Source organism: Sus scrofa, chromosome 10 (assembly GCF_054392235.1).
Source record: "Sus scrofa isolate SSC_HxYL_T2T_F1_AM1 chromosome 10, Sscrofa_HxYL_maternal_Yorkshire_Landrace_v2.0, whole genome shotgun sequence".
Taxonomy (NCBI): Eukaryota; Metazoa; Chordata; class Mammalia; order Artiodactyla; family Suidae; genus Sus; species Sus scrofa.
The window spans coordinates 27,178,863-27,201,928 of record NC_139392.1 but is presented as its reverse complement, the minus strand read 5'-3'; the positions used below and the strand labels follow the sequence as shown (position 1 = coordinate 27,201,928).

Here is a 23,066-nt window from a genome sequence, read left to right as displayed (position 1 = left end):
GTTACTGAGTGCTTCCTATTAATATGTTTGAGCTAAAGGGCTTTATATCTGAGCTCCTTAACCACATATTATATTACAAACGGGTTATGAGAATGACACAGAGATCTTTTGAAGGAAAAAAACCTTTATTTCCTTTTTAGGCCACCTGCAGCATATGGAAGTTCCCGGGTCAGGGGTCAAACTGGAGCTGCAGCTGCCGGCCTACACCACATCCATGGCTTCACCAGAAACAAGCCACATCTGCAACTTACCGCGGCTTGTGGGGACACTGGATCCTTAACTCACTGAGGCAGGCCAGGTATCGAACCCGCATCCTCACAGAGACAACATCAGGTCTTTAACCTGCTGAGCCACAATGGGAGCTCCCGAAGGAAATTTTGCCATTAAAAAATGTTTTGCAACCAGTCGAAAATTTTAAACGGATAACATCATATTTAATTTGCATGACTCTTTCCATAAGCTTCCTAAATTTAGTGACTAATTTGGTACATCACTGCCAGAGCACATGCTATGGTGACTCCACAAAATAGCCCTTTCTTGTCCTGAGACACTTTTCATCTACATTTTCATTTTAGTCTATATTGTTTAACATCAGGGAAGATTTACGTTTTACATATACATATAAAATATAGTATTTCTACTGAATTTGTTCCAGTTTTCCATAATTTTTCTAACTGGTGTGTTTGTCATCACTGTCAATGTAATCATCAACATTATTATGATACAGCTGATATTACTAGATGTTCCTAAATAAAATGTAATCTATTTCATTAATTTATTGTTACTTCTTGGTCTATTGATTTACTGTTAGTAGATTTTAATGCTAACACGACATTATAAATCAACTATACTTCAATTTTAAAGATGGTTTTTTGCCTTTTTGTGTTTTGCTTTTTAGGGCCACAACCACGGCATATGGAAATTTCTAGGCTAGGGGTTAAATTGGAGCCATGGCCTACACCACAGCCAGAGCAACAATAGATTCTAGCCATGTCTACGACCTACACCATAGCTCACCACAACACCAGATTCTCAACCTACTGAGCGAGGCCAGGGATCGAAGCTGCATCCACTGAGCCACAACGGAAACTTCTAAAAAATGGACTTTAACGCTAACAATTAGCCAAAGTCTGGTTTTAACAGATTTCCTTATCATGACATGTTAAGAAATTTTATGAATTGTTGGAGTTTCCATCACAGCTCAGTGGTTAATGAATCCGACTAGGAACCATGAGGTTGCAGGTTTGATCCCTGGCCTTGCTGAGCGGGTTAAGGATCCGGCATTGCCATGAGCTGTGGTGTAGGTTGCAGACGTGGCTCGGATCCTGCATTGCTGTGGCTCTGGCATAGGCCGGCGGCTACAGCTCCGATTAGACCCCCAGCCTGGGAACTTCTATATGCCGAGGGAGCGGCCCTAGAAAAGGCAAAAAGATAAAAAAGAAAGAAAGAAAAAGAAATTTTATGAATTGTTATACCTAAGTCCCAAATCTCCAGTTTACCAAGGGTGCTGTACAAATGATGTCATTTTCTGCGTATGCTGGGACATGAATGGTCAGGGAAGCACTGATCTCGGCATCATCTCACATTGAGTAAATGCAGGATTATGTAAGACTCCATGGAGCAACAGAATGCAAAAAGAAACCTCCTCTACAAAACCAGTGTATCCAAGAGGCCTTTTAAAAGTACACCGAAGGTCTGGATGGACAGGGGATGGAGAGGGGAACTAGGGTATGAGAAAAGCAGTGTGTGTATCCTACATAGAAAGCCAGTGGCTTCCGAGTCAGACAGACAGACCTAGGTTCAAAAGCCACCGTGACCTATGGGATTTGGTCAGGGCAAACTGCCTTCTGACGAGATCGGGCGCATTCAGGGTGGTATGGCTCTAGACCAAACTGCCTTCTGGATCCTATTTCCTTGTTACTAAACGGAACAGCACCTACTTGGTGGAACTATTGATGCAAAGATAATAAAAATAGCAAAATGCACAGTGCTCCAGTGGACACTCAGTAAATAGCACTTATTAACTTGTTATAGTTATGACAACACTGTGAGTTCTAAGTTAATGTATTTATAAAAATTAATGTGACCTGGGAAGAATAAAAACATGTTAGAGTGGTATTTGAATTAATGAATTTTTTATATACTTTTGTTTTAATGTGCGGCTTAGCAGTAAATACAGAGATGAATATATCAAATGTGAAACCAATACTTAAAAGAATATAGATTCGTTTTTCTTGGACTGTGAATAATTACATTTCTATTATACTGAAGTTTTTTAAAGAAAAATCCAACTATACGGTATGATCCTTTTCAAAAAGTTCTTCAAAAGAACATAGAGACTATCCTGATTTTTCTAAAAGGTATCTTGCAAAAGATATTCCAGAGATAGAAAAGAATATCAAGCAGAAATTTGACCTGTTGTTTTATAAATAAAACATTTCACTGCATTTTATTTCTGCTCCATGCTTATAGTATCTAAACCTCAGACTGCTCATTTGTAAAAATGACAAGTGGATCAGACATTGTCCTCTAAAGGTTCTTTTACTTCTGTGGAGAGTAACGTAGTGTCTTTTCTAGCAAAGGAAATCTTGGTTACTCCATTTTGCTCTGGTTTCAGCTGAAACACCCTCCTGAGACCCCTTCCTCTCTCCCTCTTCTCCCAGTAACATTTTGTTGCAAATTAGCCAACTGAGAAGAATGTGCACCCTGACCTGACCAATGGGAAGGGGACAGGTACATCACCTGCATTAGGGATAAATAGGGAGGGTCTTTTCCTCTTTGCCTGCGTTTTTTGAGTACCCGCTCCCTTCTGCAGAAGTAAAGAGCTTTGTCGAGATATCCCCATGTTCATGTGTCTCATTTTCCGACACTGACGATCCGAGCTTCCCATTAAGAAACCTTTGAGTTGTGGCTCAATGGATTAAGAACCTGAGACAGTCTGCATCAGGATGTGGGTTTGATACCTGGCCTCGTACAGTGGCTTAAGGATCCTGTGTTGCTGTGGCTGTGGCGTAGGCCGGCAGCTGCAGCTCTGGTTCAACTCCTAGCCCAAGAACTTCCATGTGCTGCAGGAGTGGTAGTAAAAAGAAAAAGAAGAAGAAAAAAGAAAGCCCTGAGCCCTGGTGATCCTGTCATGGACAGGCTTTAGCCTTTAGGGCTGAGGCAAGGCACACAGTGCTGACTCGCTGAGCACCCAGTGTCCTACCAGGAAGACTTGGGATACCTGCCCAGCATGAGCTCTCCCTCTCCCACCCATAAGGCTCTCAGCAGGTGGAAGGCAGCCCAGCCAGCCTTCAAAAGTTTCCCATCACCCTCGTGATGTACAGTGAGGTGAGTCATTCTTCTGACCTCATTGTTCACACTATTTACTGTCAACAGGGAACAGTCTAAATATGGGAGGGAAGTCAACATGAGAAACATGATTTCAAAACAGTGAGGCTGTGTCCAAAGGACCCAAACACAATGTGCCTTGACAACGCAAAGCCACGTGTCACAGTCAAGACAGCCGACTTAAGGAATGAATGAAGAAAAATAACAAACTGGAGTTCCCATTGTGGCTCAGCGGAAACAAATTTGACTAGTATCCATGAGGACACAGGTTTGATCCCTGGCCTTGCTCAGTGGGTTAAGGACCCGGCATTGCCATGAGCTGTGGTGTGGGTCACAGATTCGGCTCCATCCCGCATTGCTGTGCGGGCTGTGGTGTAGGCTGGCGGCTATAGCTCCCTCCAATTTGATCCCTAGCCTGGGAACCTCCATATGCCTCGGGTGCGGCCCTAAAAAGACACACAAAAAAAGAAAAATAACAAACTACAAAAAGACAGGTAGCAAAATGCTGCAGAGAAGAACCTGCTTCCCATGAAATGCCCAAATAAATCAAGCACAGTTCATAAAACAATACACCCTACTGGGAAATTCACATTCAGTCAGAAGGGCAGTTCCCTCCTCAGCCTCAGAGAGCACAGTGCAAAGTTGACCCACTGGTCTCCACCAGTCTCCACATGAGTGTCCAAATGTCACTTCCTGGGACAAGCACATCAGAAGGTCTCTCTTCTCCCTGTACAGCCAGTTTATTTTTAGCGTTCTCTGGAGCTTTTCCTTCGAAGTTTTCTTTTATGACAAAGCTCAAGGGCTGGTGGTGATTTTAGGGGGCAAGAAACTGTATTACTGAACTAGAACTTTGAACAACATTTCAAACTAGGGGGAACTTCAGGTAAGAGTTACTGAAAAGGTGACAGAGAAAGTTAACCCCATGGACATCATCACTGACAGATATTTTACACATGAAGGCACTGATCTTAATTTGTTGAGCCCCACATCAAGCCTTGCAACAATCAATACGCTGATCTTTATTAACCACTGTACTCATAAGGTTCAAATTTTAATTTTTTTTTTTTTTTTTTTTTAGCAAGCAAGCAAAGTTTTTTTAAAGGAAAGCAAATACCTCCCAGGGTGGCGGGGCCGGGGGGGAAAGCCCCCCAAATTTTCATGTTTTTAATTGCTCCTGTATCCCAATTAGAAGGTCAACAGAAGTAAATATGATGATAATTAGAAGAATTAATTAATTAACAGAATTCAGGTCTAGTTAAGACTGGTTTGAAACTTCAAAATTCTGTTTAGGGAGTTCCCGTCGTGGCGCAGTGGTTAACGAATCCGACTAGGAACCATGAGGTTGTGGGTTCGGTCCCTGCCCTTGCTCAGTGGGTTAACGATCCGGCGTTGCCGTGAGCTGTGGTGTAGGTTGCAGACGCGGCTCGGATCCTGTGTTGCTGTGGCTCTGGCGTAGGCCGGGGGCTACAGCTCCGATTCAACCCCTAGCCTGGGAACCTCCATATGCCGCAGGAGCGGCCCAAGAAATAGCAACAACAACAACAACAACAAAAAAAAAGACAAAAAGACAAAAAAAAAAAAAAAAAAATTCTGTTTAGGCCACCAATGGCCACTAAACCACAAAGAGGTAACTTGATATTTTGTGCCTCGTGATAGATACATTACCACCTATAGGGTACTCGTACCAAAAATTCAAATCTGAATCAGATCAAATATCTAGATCTCATCACCAGTTTATAAAAATACAAGAGACAAAGGAACACGTTAACACTACAGGCATGCAGTCAGAAAAATCAAGATTGTGAGAAACCCTACGGTACAAACAATTCAGTTTTTCAACAAATAAGATGCAGAGGGGAAAAAATGAGGAGGAAACTATAGATTACAAGAGTTTTAAAATACATATGAACCAATGAAGACCTTATCTGAATGGCAATTTGAATAAACCAACTATTAAAAAAAAAAAAAAACCTCATGAACCACCAGGGAAATTTAAACACTACTGAATATGATTTTAGGCAGTGAGTGTTCAATTTCTAGGTATGTGAGTGAAACTGTGATGGTTTTGATTTAAATTCCTATCTCTAATGTAAATCAAAGTTACCATGAGATACCACCTCACACCAGTTAGAAAGGCCATCATTAATAAATCCACAAACAACAAGTGGGGGAGGGGGTGTGGAGAAAAGGGAACCCTCCTGCACTGTTGGTGGGAATGTAAACTGGTACAGCCACTATGGAGAACAGTTTGGAGATACCTTAGAAATCTATACATAGAACTTCCATATGACCCCACAATCCCACTCTTGGGCATATATCCAGACAAAACTCTACTTAAAAGAGACACATGCACCCGCATGTTCATTGCAGCACTATTCACAATAGCCAGGACATGGAAACAACCCAAATGTCCGTCAAGAGATGATTGGATTAGGAAGAGGTGGTATATATACACAATGGAATACTACTCAGCCATAAAAAAGAATGACATAATGCCATTTGCGGCAACATGGATGGAACTAGCGAATCTCATACTGAGTGAAATGAATCAGAAAGAGAAAGACAAATACCACATGATATCACTTACAACTGGAATCTAATATCCAGCGCAAATGAACATCTCCTCAGAAAAGAAAATCATGGACTTGGAAAATAGACTTGTGGCTGCCTGATGGGAGAGGGAGGGAGTGGGAGGGATCAGGAGCTTGGGCTTATCAGACACAACTTAGAATAGATTTACAAGGAGATCCTGCTGAGTAGCATTGAGAACTATGTCTAGATACTCATATTGCAACAGAACAAAAGGTGGGGGGAAAAAATGTATACATGTAAGGATAACTTGATCCCCTTGCTGTACAGTGGGAAAAAAATAAAAAATAATAAATAAATAAATTCCTATCTCTTAGAAATGTTTACAAATAAAATTATGTGATACTTATAGTACATTGGGGATGGGGAAAAGAAGGACCTAAACATGAGATCAGATTGGCCATGAGTTAACAACTTTTCTTCCTCTTTTTAGGACCACACCTACATAAGTTCCCAGGGCCAGGGGTTGAATCAGAGATGCAGCTGCATGCCTATGCCACAGCCACAGCCACAGCCACGCCAGATCCAAGCCAAATCTGTGATCTATGCTGCAGTCTGTGGCAACAAACTTAACACACTGAGTGAGGTCAGGGATCGAACCCACATCCTCATGGATAATAGTTGGGTTCTTAACCTGCTGAACAACTACAGGAACTCCAAGTTGACAACTTTTAAGAATTCATTATATTATTCTCTCTACTTTTGTAATTGTGTGTGTGTGTGTGTGTGTATAGAAGTTCCTGGGCCAGGGACTGAACCCACACATACCACAGCAGCCACCCAAGCTGTTGCAGTGATAATGCTGGATTCCGAACCTGATGAGCCACAAGGGAACTCCCTGTATTTTATATTTTGAAATATTCCATAATTTAGGTTTAAAAAGAAAAAGAAAGTGACCAAAAATTCATACGTAAAAGCCAGGTTTTACCAGACATATCATAGATATTCAGAGCATGGCACTGTAAAACACTTTCCCAAAATTGCATTAGAATATGATTCTAGGAGTTCCCGTTGTGGCGCAGCAGAAACGAATCTGACTAGGAACCACGAGGTTACAGGTTCTATCCTTGGCCTTGCTCAGTGGGTGAAGGATCCAGCGTTGCCATGAGCTGTGGTGTAGACCGGCAGCTGTAGCTCTGAATAGACCCCTAGCCTGGGAACCTCCATATGCCGTGGGTTTAGCTCTAAAAAGCAAAAAAAAAGAATATGATTCCAACAGGTTGTCACAGTATTAATAATATTTAAGTATACTAAGAACAAAATCTTTTCTAAATTGTTACATAAACTCAACCCATAAGTACAGTGTAGAACAACCCATTAGAAACTATATATGCAGAAACTCAAAGACTTGGAAAAACTTATGGTATGGTTACCAAAGGGGGCAGGTTGCAGGGGAGGGGTGGACTGGAGATTTGTAGTGGAAATGTTCAGAAAATTCGGTTACCAGTGATGGCTGTACAACCATAAATATAATAAAATTTATTGAAAAAATAATAATAAAAGAAGAGAAAAAAAGAAACTACATACAGATCAATTTTCCGTACTAAAAACTAAGGCTTCAGTTTTCCAATTAACTTAGGAAACAAATACTAACTGCACGCCTGATAAAACTTCAAGCTCCCTAAATTTACTCAAACTGGTTACAATCTAAAACCTAAAATTTAAGAAACAATTTTAAAATTTTATCTTATTTACTTTTTTTTTTTTTTTTTTTTTTGCTTTGTATGGCCACACCTGCAGCATATGTAAGTTCCTGGGCTAGAGGTCAAATAGAGCTGCAGCTGCTGGCCTACACCACAGCCACAGCCACGCCAGATCTGAGCGGCATCTCCAACCTATCTATGCCTCAGCTTGAGGCAATGCCTTATCCTTAAACCCACTGAGTGAGGCCAGGGATTGAATCTGAATCCTCATGGATACTCGTTGGGTACTTAACCTCCTGAGCCACAACAGAGACTCCTTAAGAAACATTTTTAAAATTATATGTTAAGAGCAGAAAAAGAAATAAATTCAAAACAAAACTAAGTCAACAATTTGAGCAAGCTTCAATTAGTAACCCAAATGAGTTTCCATTTCCTTGCCCTACATAAATTTTCTGGGTCAAGATCTTTCATCTGGATTTATTATCACTATGTTGAACCACTAAAGATTTTAAAGATCTCAAACTTCTATCTTCTACCATCTTAGGCAAATAGAATCATTTTCACCCATAGGCTGAGATGAACGATGGATATAACCCTCCCCTCCAACCCCCAAGAGCCAGAATGAGAGAAGAGAAAACTCACAAGGTAGCCAATTTCCTATTATAACTGATAATAGGAACCAGCTATTCTGGAGAACATTCCCCAAATGCTATTTAGATTCTAAAATGTATCAATTGCTAAGTAACAAGCAGCACAGAGTCAGGCATTTATTCATCCAGTAAATGAATGTGAAGGCATAACTGGCAGATGAAACAGTTTACTGGCACTAAGCTCCCTATCCCCTAGGGCTGCTTTCCAGCCACAGTGCTAATGAGTGGGAAATGGGCCAAACCAGAACTGGGAAATAAAATAACCTAGACTAGCTCATCAGTCCTTCAGAAACAGGAATATAACCTTCTTGCCTCTACTGCTGGGTTTAATATCCTAAAATATTCTTTACTCTTAAATAATGAAACCACTTGCACTAACAGGCCACCTCACGAAATCACCTTGAACTAACAAGACTTTGAGGAATCTTCTCATAAACTTTGGGCCCTAATTTAGTTATAATCACATTGATAGTAGATCTTTTCTCCCCCTCTTCCAAAAGTCAATAGGAAAAAATGACATATAGTCTCCATGAAAAGTCCTCAGAAACATCTTCCTACTGAAACTAAACTTTAAAAAATTATGAATGACCAAATCTAATGGTTTCTTGCAGGCCTCCTCAATTTCTTTTTGCATTATAGACCGTTCATTCCTTGAAATGCCTTGGTATCAGTGGGCTTTCCTGGTTCTCCTCTGCATTAGTTTCCTACTGCAGCTATAAATCCTAAATGATTACACACTTGCAGCTTAAAACCTTGCAGATCTGGAGGTCGGAAATCTAAGCTCAGCCTTATCAGGCTGAAGCCACGTTTCAGCAGGCTGGTTCCTTCTGGGGGCTCTGAGGGAAGGCTCCAGTCTCTCAACTTTTTCGGCTGCTTTTTGCTCGTCTTTTTCTTTTTAATTTAAAAAAAAAAAAAAAATGGGGGGGCACGCCCACGGCATATGGAAGTTCCCAGGCTAGAGGTCAAACCAGAGCTGCAGCTGCTGGCCTACACCACAGCCACACCAAAACCAGATCTGAGCCACGTCTGCGACCTATACCACAGCTTGCAGCAACTCTGATCCTTTAGTCCACTGAGCGAGGCCAGGAATTGAACCCGCATTCTCATGGATACTGGTCAGATGGTTAACTTACTGAGCCACAATAGGAACTCCACAAGTCTCTCCTTTTAAATATGAGAAAACTGGAGCCTAGATAGAGAGGTGATGATTAGCCTTGAATCACACAGATGTTAGCAGGACATTTCTACGTGGATGTCTTCAGAGCAGGTCAGTCCAATATTGGACCGATTCCTATTCCTACCTGAATCACACAATTCTCTTAGACTCTGGCAAGAACTGTGTTACACTTTGCTTTTCTCTTTGTTCTCTCTGCTGGTTCTTTCATCTCTGTCCCTCCATTCATTCTGAAATCCAGCCGCAGCTTCATACTCCTAAAACACTGCTTTGGCTGGGTTACCTCTCCTGCTCAAACCCACAGTTCTCTATTAAGGACTGTATCCAAAGCCCTCCAGGATGTGACCTACCCCCCTCCCCCCACACCAGGTCACCTCTGTACCCTCTGCCTACACATCACATGCATTCCCACCTCTCCCCCTGAACTGCCCCTTCACTTAGCAGTACATCTTGTGTATCACAGAACTTAAAACTCTAAAAGTAGTTTTTTTTTTTTTTTAAATGTATCTATCTCCAAACCAGACTGTGAGTTCCTTGAGGGCAGAAACTATGTCTAGCAACAAACATACACAGTAGTCCCCCTTTATCCCTGGTTTCACTTTCCTGAGTTACCGTGGTCTGAAAATACCAAATGGAAAATTTCAGAAATAAGCAAGTCCTAAGTTTTAAATTGACCACCATTCTGAAGAGCTGATGGAATCTCACACCTACCCACCCTGGACATGAATCATCCCACTGTCCAGCATATCCAAGCTGCATACACCATCCATCCATCAGTAAAGAAAAAAGCAGCACAGGTGGCCCTTGAACAACAGGGGTTTGAACTGCGCAAGTCCACTTAGAGGCAGATTTTTTCCAATAAACACATACTATAGTCCTACGAAATCCCCAGGTGGTTGAATCTGCAGATGTGGAAACCTGAATACAGAGGGCTGGTTGTAAAGTTACCCAGACTCCGATGGGACAGGTGACAGGGGTGGGGAGAAAGCACTGCAACCCGCCCCAGGGACATACAGGGTTTGACACTGTATGTGGTGTCAGGCACCCACAGAGGGTGTTGGAGATCGGAGGACTACTGCACATGTTAGCACAGACTCACAAGCTACCCTCAGGCATTCAACAGTAATTAGAAAGTAACAATCTACTGAGAACTCTACCCCAAATATGTGCACGTATGTACATATGTGTGCCTATGTGTGTGTATGTGTGTATATAGACACACATATATAAGAGCACATGCAAATGATGACACATTATTCAAATGTCAGAAAGTTTATTTTCAAAGTATACTGAATGACAGAGGAAAACAGGAAAATTAAGTAAAAAAAAATCAGAAAGCAAAGTGTATGATACTAACTTTATAAATACTGTCTTTACACATAAATATAGACTCAATATATTGAACGGTCTCTTTAAAAAAACAGACAGGAGGTGTTCCCGTTGTGGCTCAGTGGTAATAAATCCGACTAGTTTCCATAAGGATGTGGATTTGATCCCTGGCTTCCCTTAGTGGGTTAATGATCCAGCGCTGCCATGAGCTGTGGCCTATCGAAGACATGGCTTGGATCCGGTGTTGCTGTGGCTGTGGTGTAGACCCGGCAGCTGCAGCTCCGATTCAACCCCTAGCCTGGGAACCTCTATATGCCGCCGGTGGGGCCCTAGAAAGAAAGAAAAAAAAAAAAAAAAAAAAAAAAAAAAAAAAAAAAAAAACCTGAAAGGAATACACTAAAATGGTAGTGGTATTCATCTCTGAATAGCTTGATTTTAAAATGTTTTCACCTTTTCTTCACAGCTGTCTTCCTGCCCTGTTTTACAGTCAGGAGAACACAGTGTGGTGAGAGGCTTAGAACAGAAAGTTGAGAACACAGTCTCTACGGTCAGTGTTCTGGCCTGGGCTTAAATAAATCCGAGCTCCGCCACTCATTACCCGTGTGACCTTGGACAGTGGCTCCGTTTCCCCATCTCTGTAAAATCCTGACAATGATCAGAGCACCTATCTCAGGAGTGCTGAGTATTACGAGTGAATACAGCAGGAGAACTTAGAACAGTCCTTGGCTCAGAGTACCTACCGTCTAAGTGAGAACTACTATTACTACCTGTACCAATGCCTGCTGTGCTTCTATTGTCATTACTAGTATGATGACTGTCACTCAAGATGACTGTCCAGGAGTTCCCATCGTGGCTCAGTGGTTAACGAATCCGACTAGGAACCATGAGGTTGCGGGTTTGATCCCTGGCCTTGCTTAGTGGGTTGAGGATCCGGAGTTGCCATGAGCTGTGGTGTAGGTTGCAGATGTGGCTCAGATCCTGCATTGCTGTGGCTCTGGTGTAGGTTGGTGGCTACAGTTCCGATTTGACCCCTAGCCTTGGAACCTCCATGCCGCGGGAGTGGCCCAAGAAATGGCAAAAAGACAAAAAAATAAAAATAAAATAAAATAATAAAAATAAAAATGACTGTCCAGTACATGGCTATTAACATGACTTAAAAGAGCTAACACCAAGTACTGGTGAGGACACAAAGTAACTGAAACTCAGACATTTGCTGTTTGGAATGCGAAACGGTAGGGCCCCCTCGGAAAACAGTTTGGCAGATTCTTGTAAAGTGAAGCATTCATTACCATAGCATGCAGTCCCACCACCAGGAATTCAGCAAGAGAAATGAAAAATTATGTTCAAACAAAAATGTGTATGCAAATGTTTACGTGGCTTTATCCATCACTACCAAACACTGAATAATCCAAATGTCCTTCAGTTGGTGAACGGATAAACAAACTCTGGTACACGCTGGCAGAGTACCTCTCAGCAATAAAGACAATGCCCTACGCACAACACAGTGACATGGATGACTCCCAGGCACCACAGCCAGCAAGAGCAGCCAGACTCCAAAGGCTCCATACTGGACAATTCGTCCCTATGGCCTTGTGGTTGCAGGGACGGGGAACTGATGGATGGCCCGCCTAGGATTGGGGTGCGGGAGGAGGCGCTGGCTGCAAGGAGCACAAAGAAACCTTGGGGGTAACAGAGATGTCCCATATCATGACTGCAGTGGTGGTCAAACAGCTGAGCGCGTTTGTCACAATATCCAGGACTCCACGTTTTTAAAAGGTACATTTTCCCATATATAAAGTATATTTTAAAAACACATAAACAGGAGTTCCCGTCGTGGCACAGCAGAAACGAATCTGACTAGGAACCATGAGGTTGCAGGTTCGATCCTTGGCCTCGCTCAGTGGGTTAAGGACCCGGCATTGCCATGAACTGTGGTGTAGGTTGCAGACGTGGCTCAGATCTGGTGTTGCTGTGGCTGTGGCATAGGCCGGTGGCTGCAGCTCCTATTAGACCCCTAGCCTGGGAACCTCCACATGCCGAGGGTGCAGCCCTCAAAAAAAAAAAAAAAAAAAAAAGACAAAAACACAAACACATAAATATAGAATAAGTCATGACTCAAGTATTAATTTACCAATAACACCTGTCTGACTCTCTGGCTTTAGCAGAACTGTGCTGAATCTATACACAAAGACAGCCTAGCTACTGTGAAAACACTCGCAGAGAAGATTCCAAAGCCCAAAGGATAGTAGATGGCTACTCCATGGGACTTTAAGAATGGGGAACAAAAATCTGGCTAGGAAACAAATAAGGCACTTGTATCTGTCCTTCCCACCCCACCTCCCCGCCCCCAAAAAACCCCACCATAAAAATAAGCCTAATTTCCAAATCTGGCTTGCTGTCCAATGTGGTGTGGAAACTTGAGACAAGTAGTCATAGGCAAGGGGCCAAGTGCCCAACATAGTCTGATGCATCATATTAACCAATCTGAAGAGGTAAACTACTAAAATGACTCAGGGTAACTGTTTTAGACCCGAGATAATGAGGCCAGCAGGACTGTCTTAATCCCAGACTGCCTTGGGCCCTGACACTAAGCAGAATTCACCAATATGCAGGGTTAGGCAGAAGTCACCTCACACACAGAACTAACTGTAAGAGGAATAAATACTGAACTTGGGGAGTTGCCTTGTGGCACAGCAGAGAAGGATCTGGCATTGTCCCTGCCATGGTTTGGGTCTGATCCCTGGCCCGGGAACTTCCACATGCCATGGACAGAGCCAAAAAAAAAAAAAAGAGAGAGAAAAGAACTTGGAACTAAAGAGAAAGGGTTAAGAATACATTTTATTCTAGTTTAAATCAGTCATGGGGAGGCAACGTAGAGCAGGGAGAACATAGTCAATAAGATGGTGCTGCACATTGAAAGTTGCCAAGGAAGTGTGGCTCAAAAGTTCTCATCACAGAAAAAATAACAACTTTGTGTAGTGACTAGATCTACTGTGGTGATCATTTCACAGTATACATAATACTGAAGTACATACTGTGCACCTGAAAGTAATATGTTATAGGTCAATTATACCCCAATTTAACAAAAAGAATACAAGTTTTATTTTACCATACCAGTTGGCACACATCCCTTTTTGAACTGAACTGAACACATTATATCTTAGTCATCTTCCCTCTCACTCTGAACGGAAACTGCTCTGCCTGTCCTCCTCCCCTCACCTATCCCTACTCCACCTCTCTTTCAAAGAAACAGATAACTTTAATTTTCCTGAGGCGTTCCCGTTGTGGCTCAGTGGTTAATGAACCCGACTAGGATCTATGAGGTTGTGGGTTCGATTCCAGGCCTCGCTCAGTGGGTTAAGGATCCAGTGTTCCCGTGAGCTGTGGTGCAGGTTGTAGACGTGGCTTGGATCCTGCATTGCTGTGGCGCAGGCCAGCAGCTGTCGCTCCGAATCAACCCCTAGCTTGGGAACCTCCATAGGTTGAGGGTGCGACCCTAAAAACAAACAAAAAAAGCTTCCTGAGGATAGAGGGTCAGACTGAAGCAGCTTTAGAATGACAGAGGCTACTAGGAGCTGAATTCCAGTCTGAGGTGATGCGAGGGTCCAAATATGAACTCTGAGACCAGTACGATACCTGAACTTGTGAGTCAAGCACAGGATCACTGTCTCCAAGGTACGACTACAAGCAAAGACTGATCAGACCAGTCAAGAATATCAGTGTCCTCCACCACATGCAGTGCAAGCAAGTGCCAATATAACACAATCTGAAGGAACAACAGGCATCCATCTTAACAAACCCCAGAAAACCTCCCTTCTGAAAGCGAGCACTTGCCTCTAATCGCAGCCCAATTTGGCAGTTTTAAGAGCCTGTGTCTGGACCCAAGATCATAACGCTAAGGATACAAGATGGGTGCTACTAATCCACCTTACAAAATGAATAAATAAAAAGAAAATTTTAAAAGCACCAGCCCATAGAGGTCCCACTGCGGTTCAGCAGGTTAAGAACCCAACTAGTATCCATGAGGATGCATGTTCAATTTGTGGCCTCAGTGGGTTAAAGGATCTGGAGTTGCAGCAGCTGTGGCTTAGGCCAGCAGCTTCGATGTGACCCCTGGCCTGGGAACGTGCGGCCCTTAAACAAACAAAATTACCTCACACAGAATGATCAACCTACCCTTCATGCCTTACAATGTACACACATACATGAAATGGGAATTCGTCTGTGAACAAACACACGTTTCCAGATTAACACCCTTTTCATTGAAGAGTCCATATACACTGCAAATCTTAACTTATTTGCAAAGTTTGGTTAGTCTGTATCAGTTTCCAAGGCTTTCATCAGAGTGGGTCTAACCTTTGAGATACTTATCCCTGTCTACCCTCAGCAATATTAATAGGCCCCTGGAGCTTATCTCTGACTCCAGCACCTGGTGGCAGAAGCAAAGGCTGCCAAGAAGGAAAGGTCCCTAAGTCCAAGCAGCATGGAGGCCCCACAACCTCAAGTACAAAACATCTACTGCGACCCCGTGGGAGAAGGGGCTTCATCCAGTGTGCCGGGGTCATGGTCCCCAGCTGGCCAAGACGGAGCCATCACCCGGATCATCCCCATCAGGCTTGTAGAGCAGACGGGCACTTAAATTCAGGTACCTGGACCACTCGCCACTCCACACAAGGACAAGCAGTCATACCCTCTACGGCTGTTAGACCACTGGCGGCTCCAGAACCACATTTCGAAAATTACTTTTTATATACCTTAAGTGTCCTGCAGACCACGGAGAAACATATTTTAACTCTGCAGAAATGACCTGCAGGCGTCCCTGAGCCAATAAAGGCCACTCATCTTGACTCAAACAAAGAAGTGGTCCCTCAACATAAAGTTTTGTTTGACCTCAAATCTTCAAGCAGCTTCATTTTAGCTGAATCTGGCTAGTACTGAGAATACTTATTCAACTCAACGCACTGCCAGCCCTGCAAATAGGGACGAATAATGCCATATTGCCTTTGCAGGTGTTTCAAAAAAAAAAAAAAAAAAAATTCCACAGCTGTCATCTCCTTCCTCTCCTATTTCAAGAGACTACGGAAGGTGAAGAGAATATTAGAATATTAGTGAGAGATGCTGCACTTCACTGTCCAGGGGGGTAATTAAAGGAAAAGGAAAGACACCAAGGGGACCACGGTGTCAGGAAAAGGAGTCAGAAACGTGGTTACCTGGTGTGGAAGACCTACCTGCAGTCACCTCAAAGTAGGTGCTTTTCTCAGGGCGGTGTTAAAATGTGTGTGGTAAGGGGCAGACTCAGCAGTCACCTCAAAAAAACAGGGCCACTAAGTTACACTGAGAAAACTGTGCTTCGAATAAGGTACACGTGGACAAGAAAACTGGTTTCTATTTCTCTATGACCCCTCAAAGTGGTTTCTTTCAGAATCCAGACCTCAATCGCCTTATCATCACCCAAACATCCGAAAAATAAAAATTCATTCAGAAATTTGAAAGAATACACGGGGCCCTCTGAGGGCCCATCTTACTTCAATTCAGCTCCTTATTAGGTGAGACATAAAGCTCTGGAGTTTAAATCTGAAAAACCCTTGCCTACAGGCAACTTCTCTCCCTTTTAATCTTGCACGAGCAACGATTTTCTAAGCTTCAGAGTCCTCACCTGTGAAATGGTTATTATGACACTGGCTGCCACACCCACCTCAAAGGATCACTACTGAGATTCACCTGCAGTAAGACATATCAAAAAGTTTTTAAACAGCAAAGAACTATATAAATGTTGGCCGCCACCTTAGGTGGGGCACTGTTATAGGCAGGAAAAAATGGACGCAAATGGGGTGAAAAGAAGGTCCTTTCATCTGAAAAAGAAGGACCACGAACGCAGCGAGGACTAATTTTAAGCTACTGGCTAATATGTTCACTGAAGCGAAATGACGCGAATCGGAATAATGACTTAGAAGTGGATTCTCAGGTCAGCACATCCACTTTGCACGGACAGCAGAAGAAGGAAAATAAGAAAGATTAAGAGTGGGTGTCCAGCTGTCAGCTCACCAAAATAACTGATGAAGTTCCATTTGAGAGAGAGGACGGAGTTAGTGACGACAGGCAGCATGTACAGAATACAGTTGCATAAGATGAACTAAGTTAAGGTGTTAATTACCAAGCACGGAACTGTCAGGTTATCCACAATCACATACTCCAGTTCTATATAGGGCGTGTGATTCCTACAGAAGCTTTAGCGGAAAAAAAAGCTATTCCAAAAACGTCAAACAAATGTAAGTGACCCTGCAGGTCAGCGCTCCGTAGAGGAATAAAGTAAGGCTTCCTTCCTTGAGGATGGGGTGCTCGGGGAGCTACAGCGCGAGGAACGCAGAACCTGTAAATCACTGCAAACCAGAAAACCAGAAAACCAGGTGTGGTTTCAGACCCTCCGGCCCTCCGCCCTCCCCAGCACGGGATGCGCTCTCAGAGACGGCAGAACGACTCGCACAGAAAGCAGGACTCGAGAGCGCAGCAGACCCCCGGCCAAAGCACCGGTAACCATGACGACCCGGGGAGCGGGAGGGAAATACAAACACCCGACTGCGGCGGGCGCCGGTCCTGCGAGGTCGCGAACAGCCGGCCGCCGAGCGGCGGCGGCGAGAAGCGGGCTCGCAGCACCCGCGCTGCGCTCACCTGGTGCAGGGCTGTCAGGCCGTCGACATTGGCCGTGTCCACGTCGGCGCCCCGGGCCAGGAGCCGCCTCACCTCGTCGGTGTCTCCGCTGGAGCAGGCAGCCAGGAACACGGCGCCGTCCTCGAAGCGGACCCGCGGGCCCGCGCGCCGACTCTGCGGCTGCCGCCCCGCGCCCGGCCGGTCGGTGGGCTCCTGCTCCGTCAGCGAGCCCCGCCAGCGCCGCAGCTGCTCGGCCCGCCGCGCCCGCGCCGACTCGGCCCGCTTCCCGCCCAAGTGCTCCAGCTCTGCCATAACGCCGCTGCTCCGAGCCGCCCCGCCGCCGCCTCCGAGCGCTTCAGCCGGGAGAGGAGGGCGGAGACCCACGCGCAGCCATCTTTACTGCTCCGCCGCCCGCGCCGCCCGCACGCCCCGCGGCCTCAGCACGCAGTTGCAGCGGCGCCCCGGAGCATCACGGGACTTGTAGTAGGAGAGCCGCGCGTCCCCCACGCCCGGGCGCGCCCGCGCCTGACGGGAACTACAAGTCCCTGGACGGACCGCGAGAGAGGCGCGGTCCGGGAGCTCCCTACTTGGCCGCAGACCTGCGAGGTCACCTCCGCCCCAAGCGGGAGCTGTCCCTGGCCGCAGTCAGCCTCTGTGGGCGTGTTAAGAGTCGTGGTTCATTCTCTTTGCGACTACCAGCTAATTTTGGCTCCCTAATTAACACGTCAATCTTTTGGAGTGGAAAAGGGGTCAGTTGTTATCCCTACTTTCTGTTGCAGAAAACTGGACGGGAAGTACCCAAAACTTTCAAAACTGTGTCCTGGTTCTGAATCCAGAGTTTTATTAACTTAGAGGGCATGAACACGTAGCCCTGAAAAGCCCCTGGGAAGGATGCACGCAGGTACAGCGGAAAGAGCATTCAAATTCAGTTCTCCATACAGAAGTTCTCTGAGCCTGTTTCCTTGATTGTAAAAAGGGGGTAATGTCACCTCACAGGATGGTCCTGTGGCTCGAATAAGACGATATATGCAAGGATACCTAGTGCTATCCCTGGCTTCTATCAGCTCATAATAAATACTAATTTCCCTTCTTTCTCTCTCCTCCTCTTCTCCAGTTTTCGTGGATCTTAAATTATTGGGAGACAGAATGGATGTCATGTGTCTTAAATTATTGGGAGACAGAATGGATGTCATGTGTTCCATGATTTTTTTACCCAAAGCAACAAAAAACGTATACAGAGCAAACACAATACTGCAAGTCAACTATAGTTCAATTAAAAAAAAAAAATACTATAGAGCATACAAAACTCCTAAAGCAGCAAGTAGGCCATTTTCATGTTCAAAGAGAGCTTGGTTATAAAACCTGTTAAATAGACTTAGCATTATTACAACATTGTAAATCAACTATACTTCCATAAAGCTTTACAAAAAGTTGACTTAGTAACTATATCCCTCCAGGCTTTAGCCCTGGACAAAACATAAATAATTTTTTTTCCATAATGAAAGAGATCATATACAATTATTAGGTTCTTTAAACTTTCAGTTTTTCACTAAAAAAAATGTTGCAAGGAGTTCACATTTTGACTCAGCAGAAACAAACCCGACCAGTATCCATGAAGATGTGGGTTCAATCCCTGGCATCACTCAGTGGGTTGAGGATCCTGCGTTGCTGTGGCTCTGGTGCAGGCCCGCGGCTACAGTTCGGATTAGACCCCTCCTAGTCTGGGAACCTCCATGTGCTGTTGTGTGGCCCTAGAAAAGGCAAAAAGACAAAAAAAGACAAAAAAAAAAAAAAAAGATTAGGTCATTGTGAAGGGAAACTTTATTATATTCTATCATGTGAACATTTGTCTGTGCTTCACTTTTTCCTGAGATGAGCTGAGAAGCAAATGAAAAGGGACACTTAGATATAAAATATGCTTAGTAATACTCTATCTAAATATGCTTAATTTGGAGTTTCCGTCGTGGTTCAGTGGTTAACGAATCTGACTAGGAACCATGAGGTTGCAGGTTCGATCCCTGCCCTTGCTCAGTGGGTTAACAATCCGGCGTTGCCGTGAGCTGTGGTGTAGGTCGCAGATGTGGCTGGGATCCTGAGTTGCTATGGCTCTGGCATAGGCTAGCAGCTACAGCTCCAATTAGACCCCTAGCTTGGGAAACTCCATATGCCACGGGAGCAGCCCAAGAAATGGCAAAAAGACAAAAATAAATAAATATGCTTAATTAGGTATCCTTAAATTCTTCATAAATGCTAATTAAGTTATTAGCATCTTGGTGAACTGTGAATAACAATGTATATAAAAATAAAAGATGTAATACTGTATACTTTATATAGCCATGTGTTCCTTGCATTAATTTAGTTACCACAGAACTTGTTATACTTCATCATCTACTGGAAATCTGTATGAGAGGTGTTCCCATCATGGCTCAGTGGTATCAAACCCGATTAACATCCATGAGGACAAAGGTTCCATCCATTCAGTGGTTTAAGGATCCAGTATTACCATGAGCTGTGTTGTAGGTCACAGACGTGGCTCGGATCCTGCAATGCTGTGGCTGTGGCATAGGCTGGCAGCTACAGCTCTGCTTTGACCCCTAGCCTGGGAACTTCCATATGCTGCGGGTGTGCCCCTAAAAAGGCAAAAAACAAAACAAAAACAAAAAACAAACCCAAAACACTGGTTCTTGATAATAAAATTACAAAAAAATAAAATTCTGTATGAGATTGACTTTGTAGCTTGTCAACGTGGAAACTCTTATTTCAACTCAGCCTCTTGCTGATAATTAAAATTGCCCACAAGCTCTCAAATAGAACTGTCCCTATAGGATAAAAGAAATATTGATATTAAACTAGATAGGAACCTAACCCTCTTCAGGAAACCATTATTAGCTTAAACTCTGCCAGTCTAGAAAATCAAAAAGCAAGAGAAGGGCAAGGTTTCAGCATCATGCAAATTGCAGAAACCTCAGGAAGCACATCTCTGACAGCAATCCACATGCACCATCTTAATATTATGATGCTGGTACATGACAGTTTCTCAAAAAAAAAAAAAAAAAAAGAAAGAAAGAAAGTATGTAGAATTGGACCACATGTTTTACTTACTGATTTTCTAATAAGCATTTTTTAGCTTGGGTAAAAATTTCATGAATTAATAATGTTACTTTTTTTTTTTTTTTTTTTTGGTCTTTTTAGGGCTGCACCTGTGGCATATGGAAGTTCCCAGGCTATGGGTCAAAGCAGAGCTGTAGCTGCCGGCCTACCCCACAGCCACAGCAACGAAGGATCCAAGCCTCATCTGCGACCTCCACCCCAGCTCAGGCAAAACCAGGTCCTCGATCCACTGAGTGAAGCCAGGGATCAAACCCATGTCCTCAAGGATACTAGTCAGGTTCCTTACTGATGAGCCACAAGGGGAACACCAATAATGTTACATTTCTCTCAGCTGTATTCTTTTCACATTCAGTATCAGGAAAGAATAAATATCTGCCTTCCCTTGTGTAAGTAAGCTAAAATTAGCCAAGTCTAAGTTAAATCTTTACTATCCCAAGAGGTATGAACTTGAATTTCAATAGGAAAAATTCAGTCTCAATACTGGGAAGTTCCAGTGAGCACTGGAACTATCTATTTTACTGTATCTATTTTACTTGTGTTTTTCCTGAGGTAGTAAGAACGTGTTACACTCTCTGGAGATTTTAAAGAAAAATGTAAGTAGCTAAATTCCATGGATAATTAAAAGGCATGTATCTTCCAGCTATGTGATTACAGAAAGCAGTGATAATTATTATAATCTAAATAATTTAACTAGCTCAGCCCCCCACAAAAGGCCACAAGAAATAAAACATAATCAATCTGGGCATGATGACTTGAAAGTTTTTTGCAATTAAAATCATCTAAGTTCTTTTTCTGAAACATCTTCCCCCAACCAGGGCTGAGTATAAACTTATACAATAAACTTATATGATTGTTTACTATCAGTAAACAAACATGATAGTTTGGATTTCCTAAATATTCTAAAGAAAATAATATTTTATGTACCAGTGGATAAATCCCGACAATCCTGTGTATCAAAAAAAAAAAAAAAAAAAAAAAACCAGGAGTTCCCGTTGTGGCACAGTGGAAATGAATCTGGCTAGTATCCATGAGGACATGGGTTTGATCCCTGCCTTCATTCAGTGGGTTAAGGATCTGGCGTTTCCATGAGCTGTGGTGTAAGTCAAAGATGTGGCTTGGATCCTGAGTGGCTGTGGCTGGCAGCTGCATCTCCTATTCAACCCCTAGCTGGGAACTTCCATATGGTGGGGGTGTGGCCCTAAAAAGCAAAAAAAAAAAAAAGGAAATCCCCCCCCACAATTTTTGTACTTTTTCCCCGTTTTTGGCCACCCCATGGCATACGAAGTTCTCAGGCCAGGTATCAGATGCGACCTACACTGCTTCCTTTAGCCCACTGTGCCAGGCCGAGATCAAACCTGCTTCCTGGTGCTGCAGATACACTGCCAATCCCATTGTGCCACAGTGGGAACTCCACCTTGTCCTTATTCTTTTTAGTTTTATTAAGATGTAATTGACATAACAGCACTATGTTTAAGGTATGCAGCATAATGATTTGACTTACATACATCATGAGATGCTTACTACAAAGGTGTGGTCAACATCCATCATCTCATATAGATACAAAATAAAAGAAAAAAATATTTTGTGATGAGAACTCCTAGGATTTACCCTCTTTCTTACAGAACATACAGCATCATATTGGTCATAACATCCCTAGTACTTATCTTATAGCTGGAAGTTTGTCCCTCCTGACCATTCACCCAATTCCCCTGCCTCTGCTAACCACAAATCTGATCTATTTTTCTATAAGTTTGTTCGTTGAAGCATGTTAACCTACGAACTTTGTTAGTTCCTGCTGCCCAACATAGTGATTTGGTGTTTTTATACATTACAAAACGATCGCTGTAATTTTTGTACTTTGAAATGTACTAAGTGACCCAGCTAGAATGCACATACATTCTTGCATAAAGTGAGGAAACTTTTATTCAATAATACTTTCCCGTACACTTCAAAAATAAACTACAAATCAGAATACTCCGGTTTTTAAAGCAATGACACTGGTACACACAGGTTATGAAAATCAGTGTGGCCTCTGTTCTCACCAGTTAACATACCTCCCTCTGGTGGACACATGGAAGCTGTACATTTACCCCCTAGAATTCTTTTTCTTTTACTTTTCTTCCTTCCTTCTTTCCTTCCTTCCTTCTCCCTCCCTCCCTCCTTCCTTCCTTTTATCCAATTCTTTCTGTTGCCAAAACTACAGGTATTGACTTGTTTTATCATATCATCTCTCCTTTCCACCAGACTCAACATAGCTCCTGGTTTTTCTAAAAGATATTTTAGAGACTCGATTTTCAGGGAGTTCCCACTATGGCACAGTTGGCTTAATGACCCGGGTTGTCTCTGTGGAGGCTCAGGTTTGATTCCTGGCCCAGCGCAGTGCGTTGAGGATCCCGAGTTGCTGCGGCCGTGGTGTGGGTCACAAGCTCCAGCTCACATTTGATCCCTGGCCTGAGAATTCCAAATGCCGCTGGTGAGGACCAAAAAGAATAAAAGATTCGATTTTCAGAAAACCACCCAAGAAAATAATCAATTTCAGCTCGGAGGACAGAACTGTAACTGTAATAGAATTACAATACAACCACAATTACA

At 43.3% G+C, this 23,066-nt stretch overlaps 1 protein-coding gene and 1 long non-coding RNA gene across 12 annotated transcripts in view; both read right to left on the bottom strand.

Moving 5' to 3' along the window:
- The window catches only part of PPP1R12B (protein phosphatase 1 regulatory subunit 12B), a 172,550-nt gene extending 154,071 nt beyond the window's left edge, over positions 1–18,479 (bottom strand). For 10 of the 11 annotated variants that reach the window (XR_014817114.1, XR_014817115.1, XR_014817112.1 and 7 more), the window contains exon 1: positions 17,385–17,787. Coding sequence is in view for 5 of the 11 variants with exons in the window: in XM_084978819.1 (XP_084834945.1) it covers positions 17,385–17,675 (291 nt within the window). In the remaining 6 variants the exon portion in view is untranslated. 11 annotated transcript variants of the gene reach the window in all.
- Positions 6,620–8,579, bottom strand: LOC146398873 (uncharacterized). The gene is made up of 2 exons (XR_014817576.1): positions 8,531–8,579; positions 6,620–7,700 (listed from the first exon to the last, which is right to left on the bottom strand). It is a non-coding gene; the product is annotated as an uncharacterized LOC146398873 (long non-coding RNA).
- Positions 18,480–23,066: the final 4,587 nt, after the last annotated feature.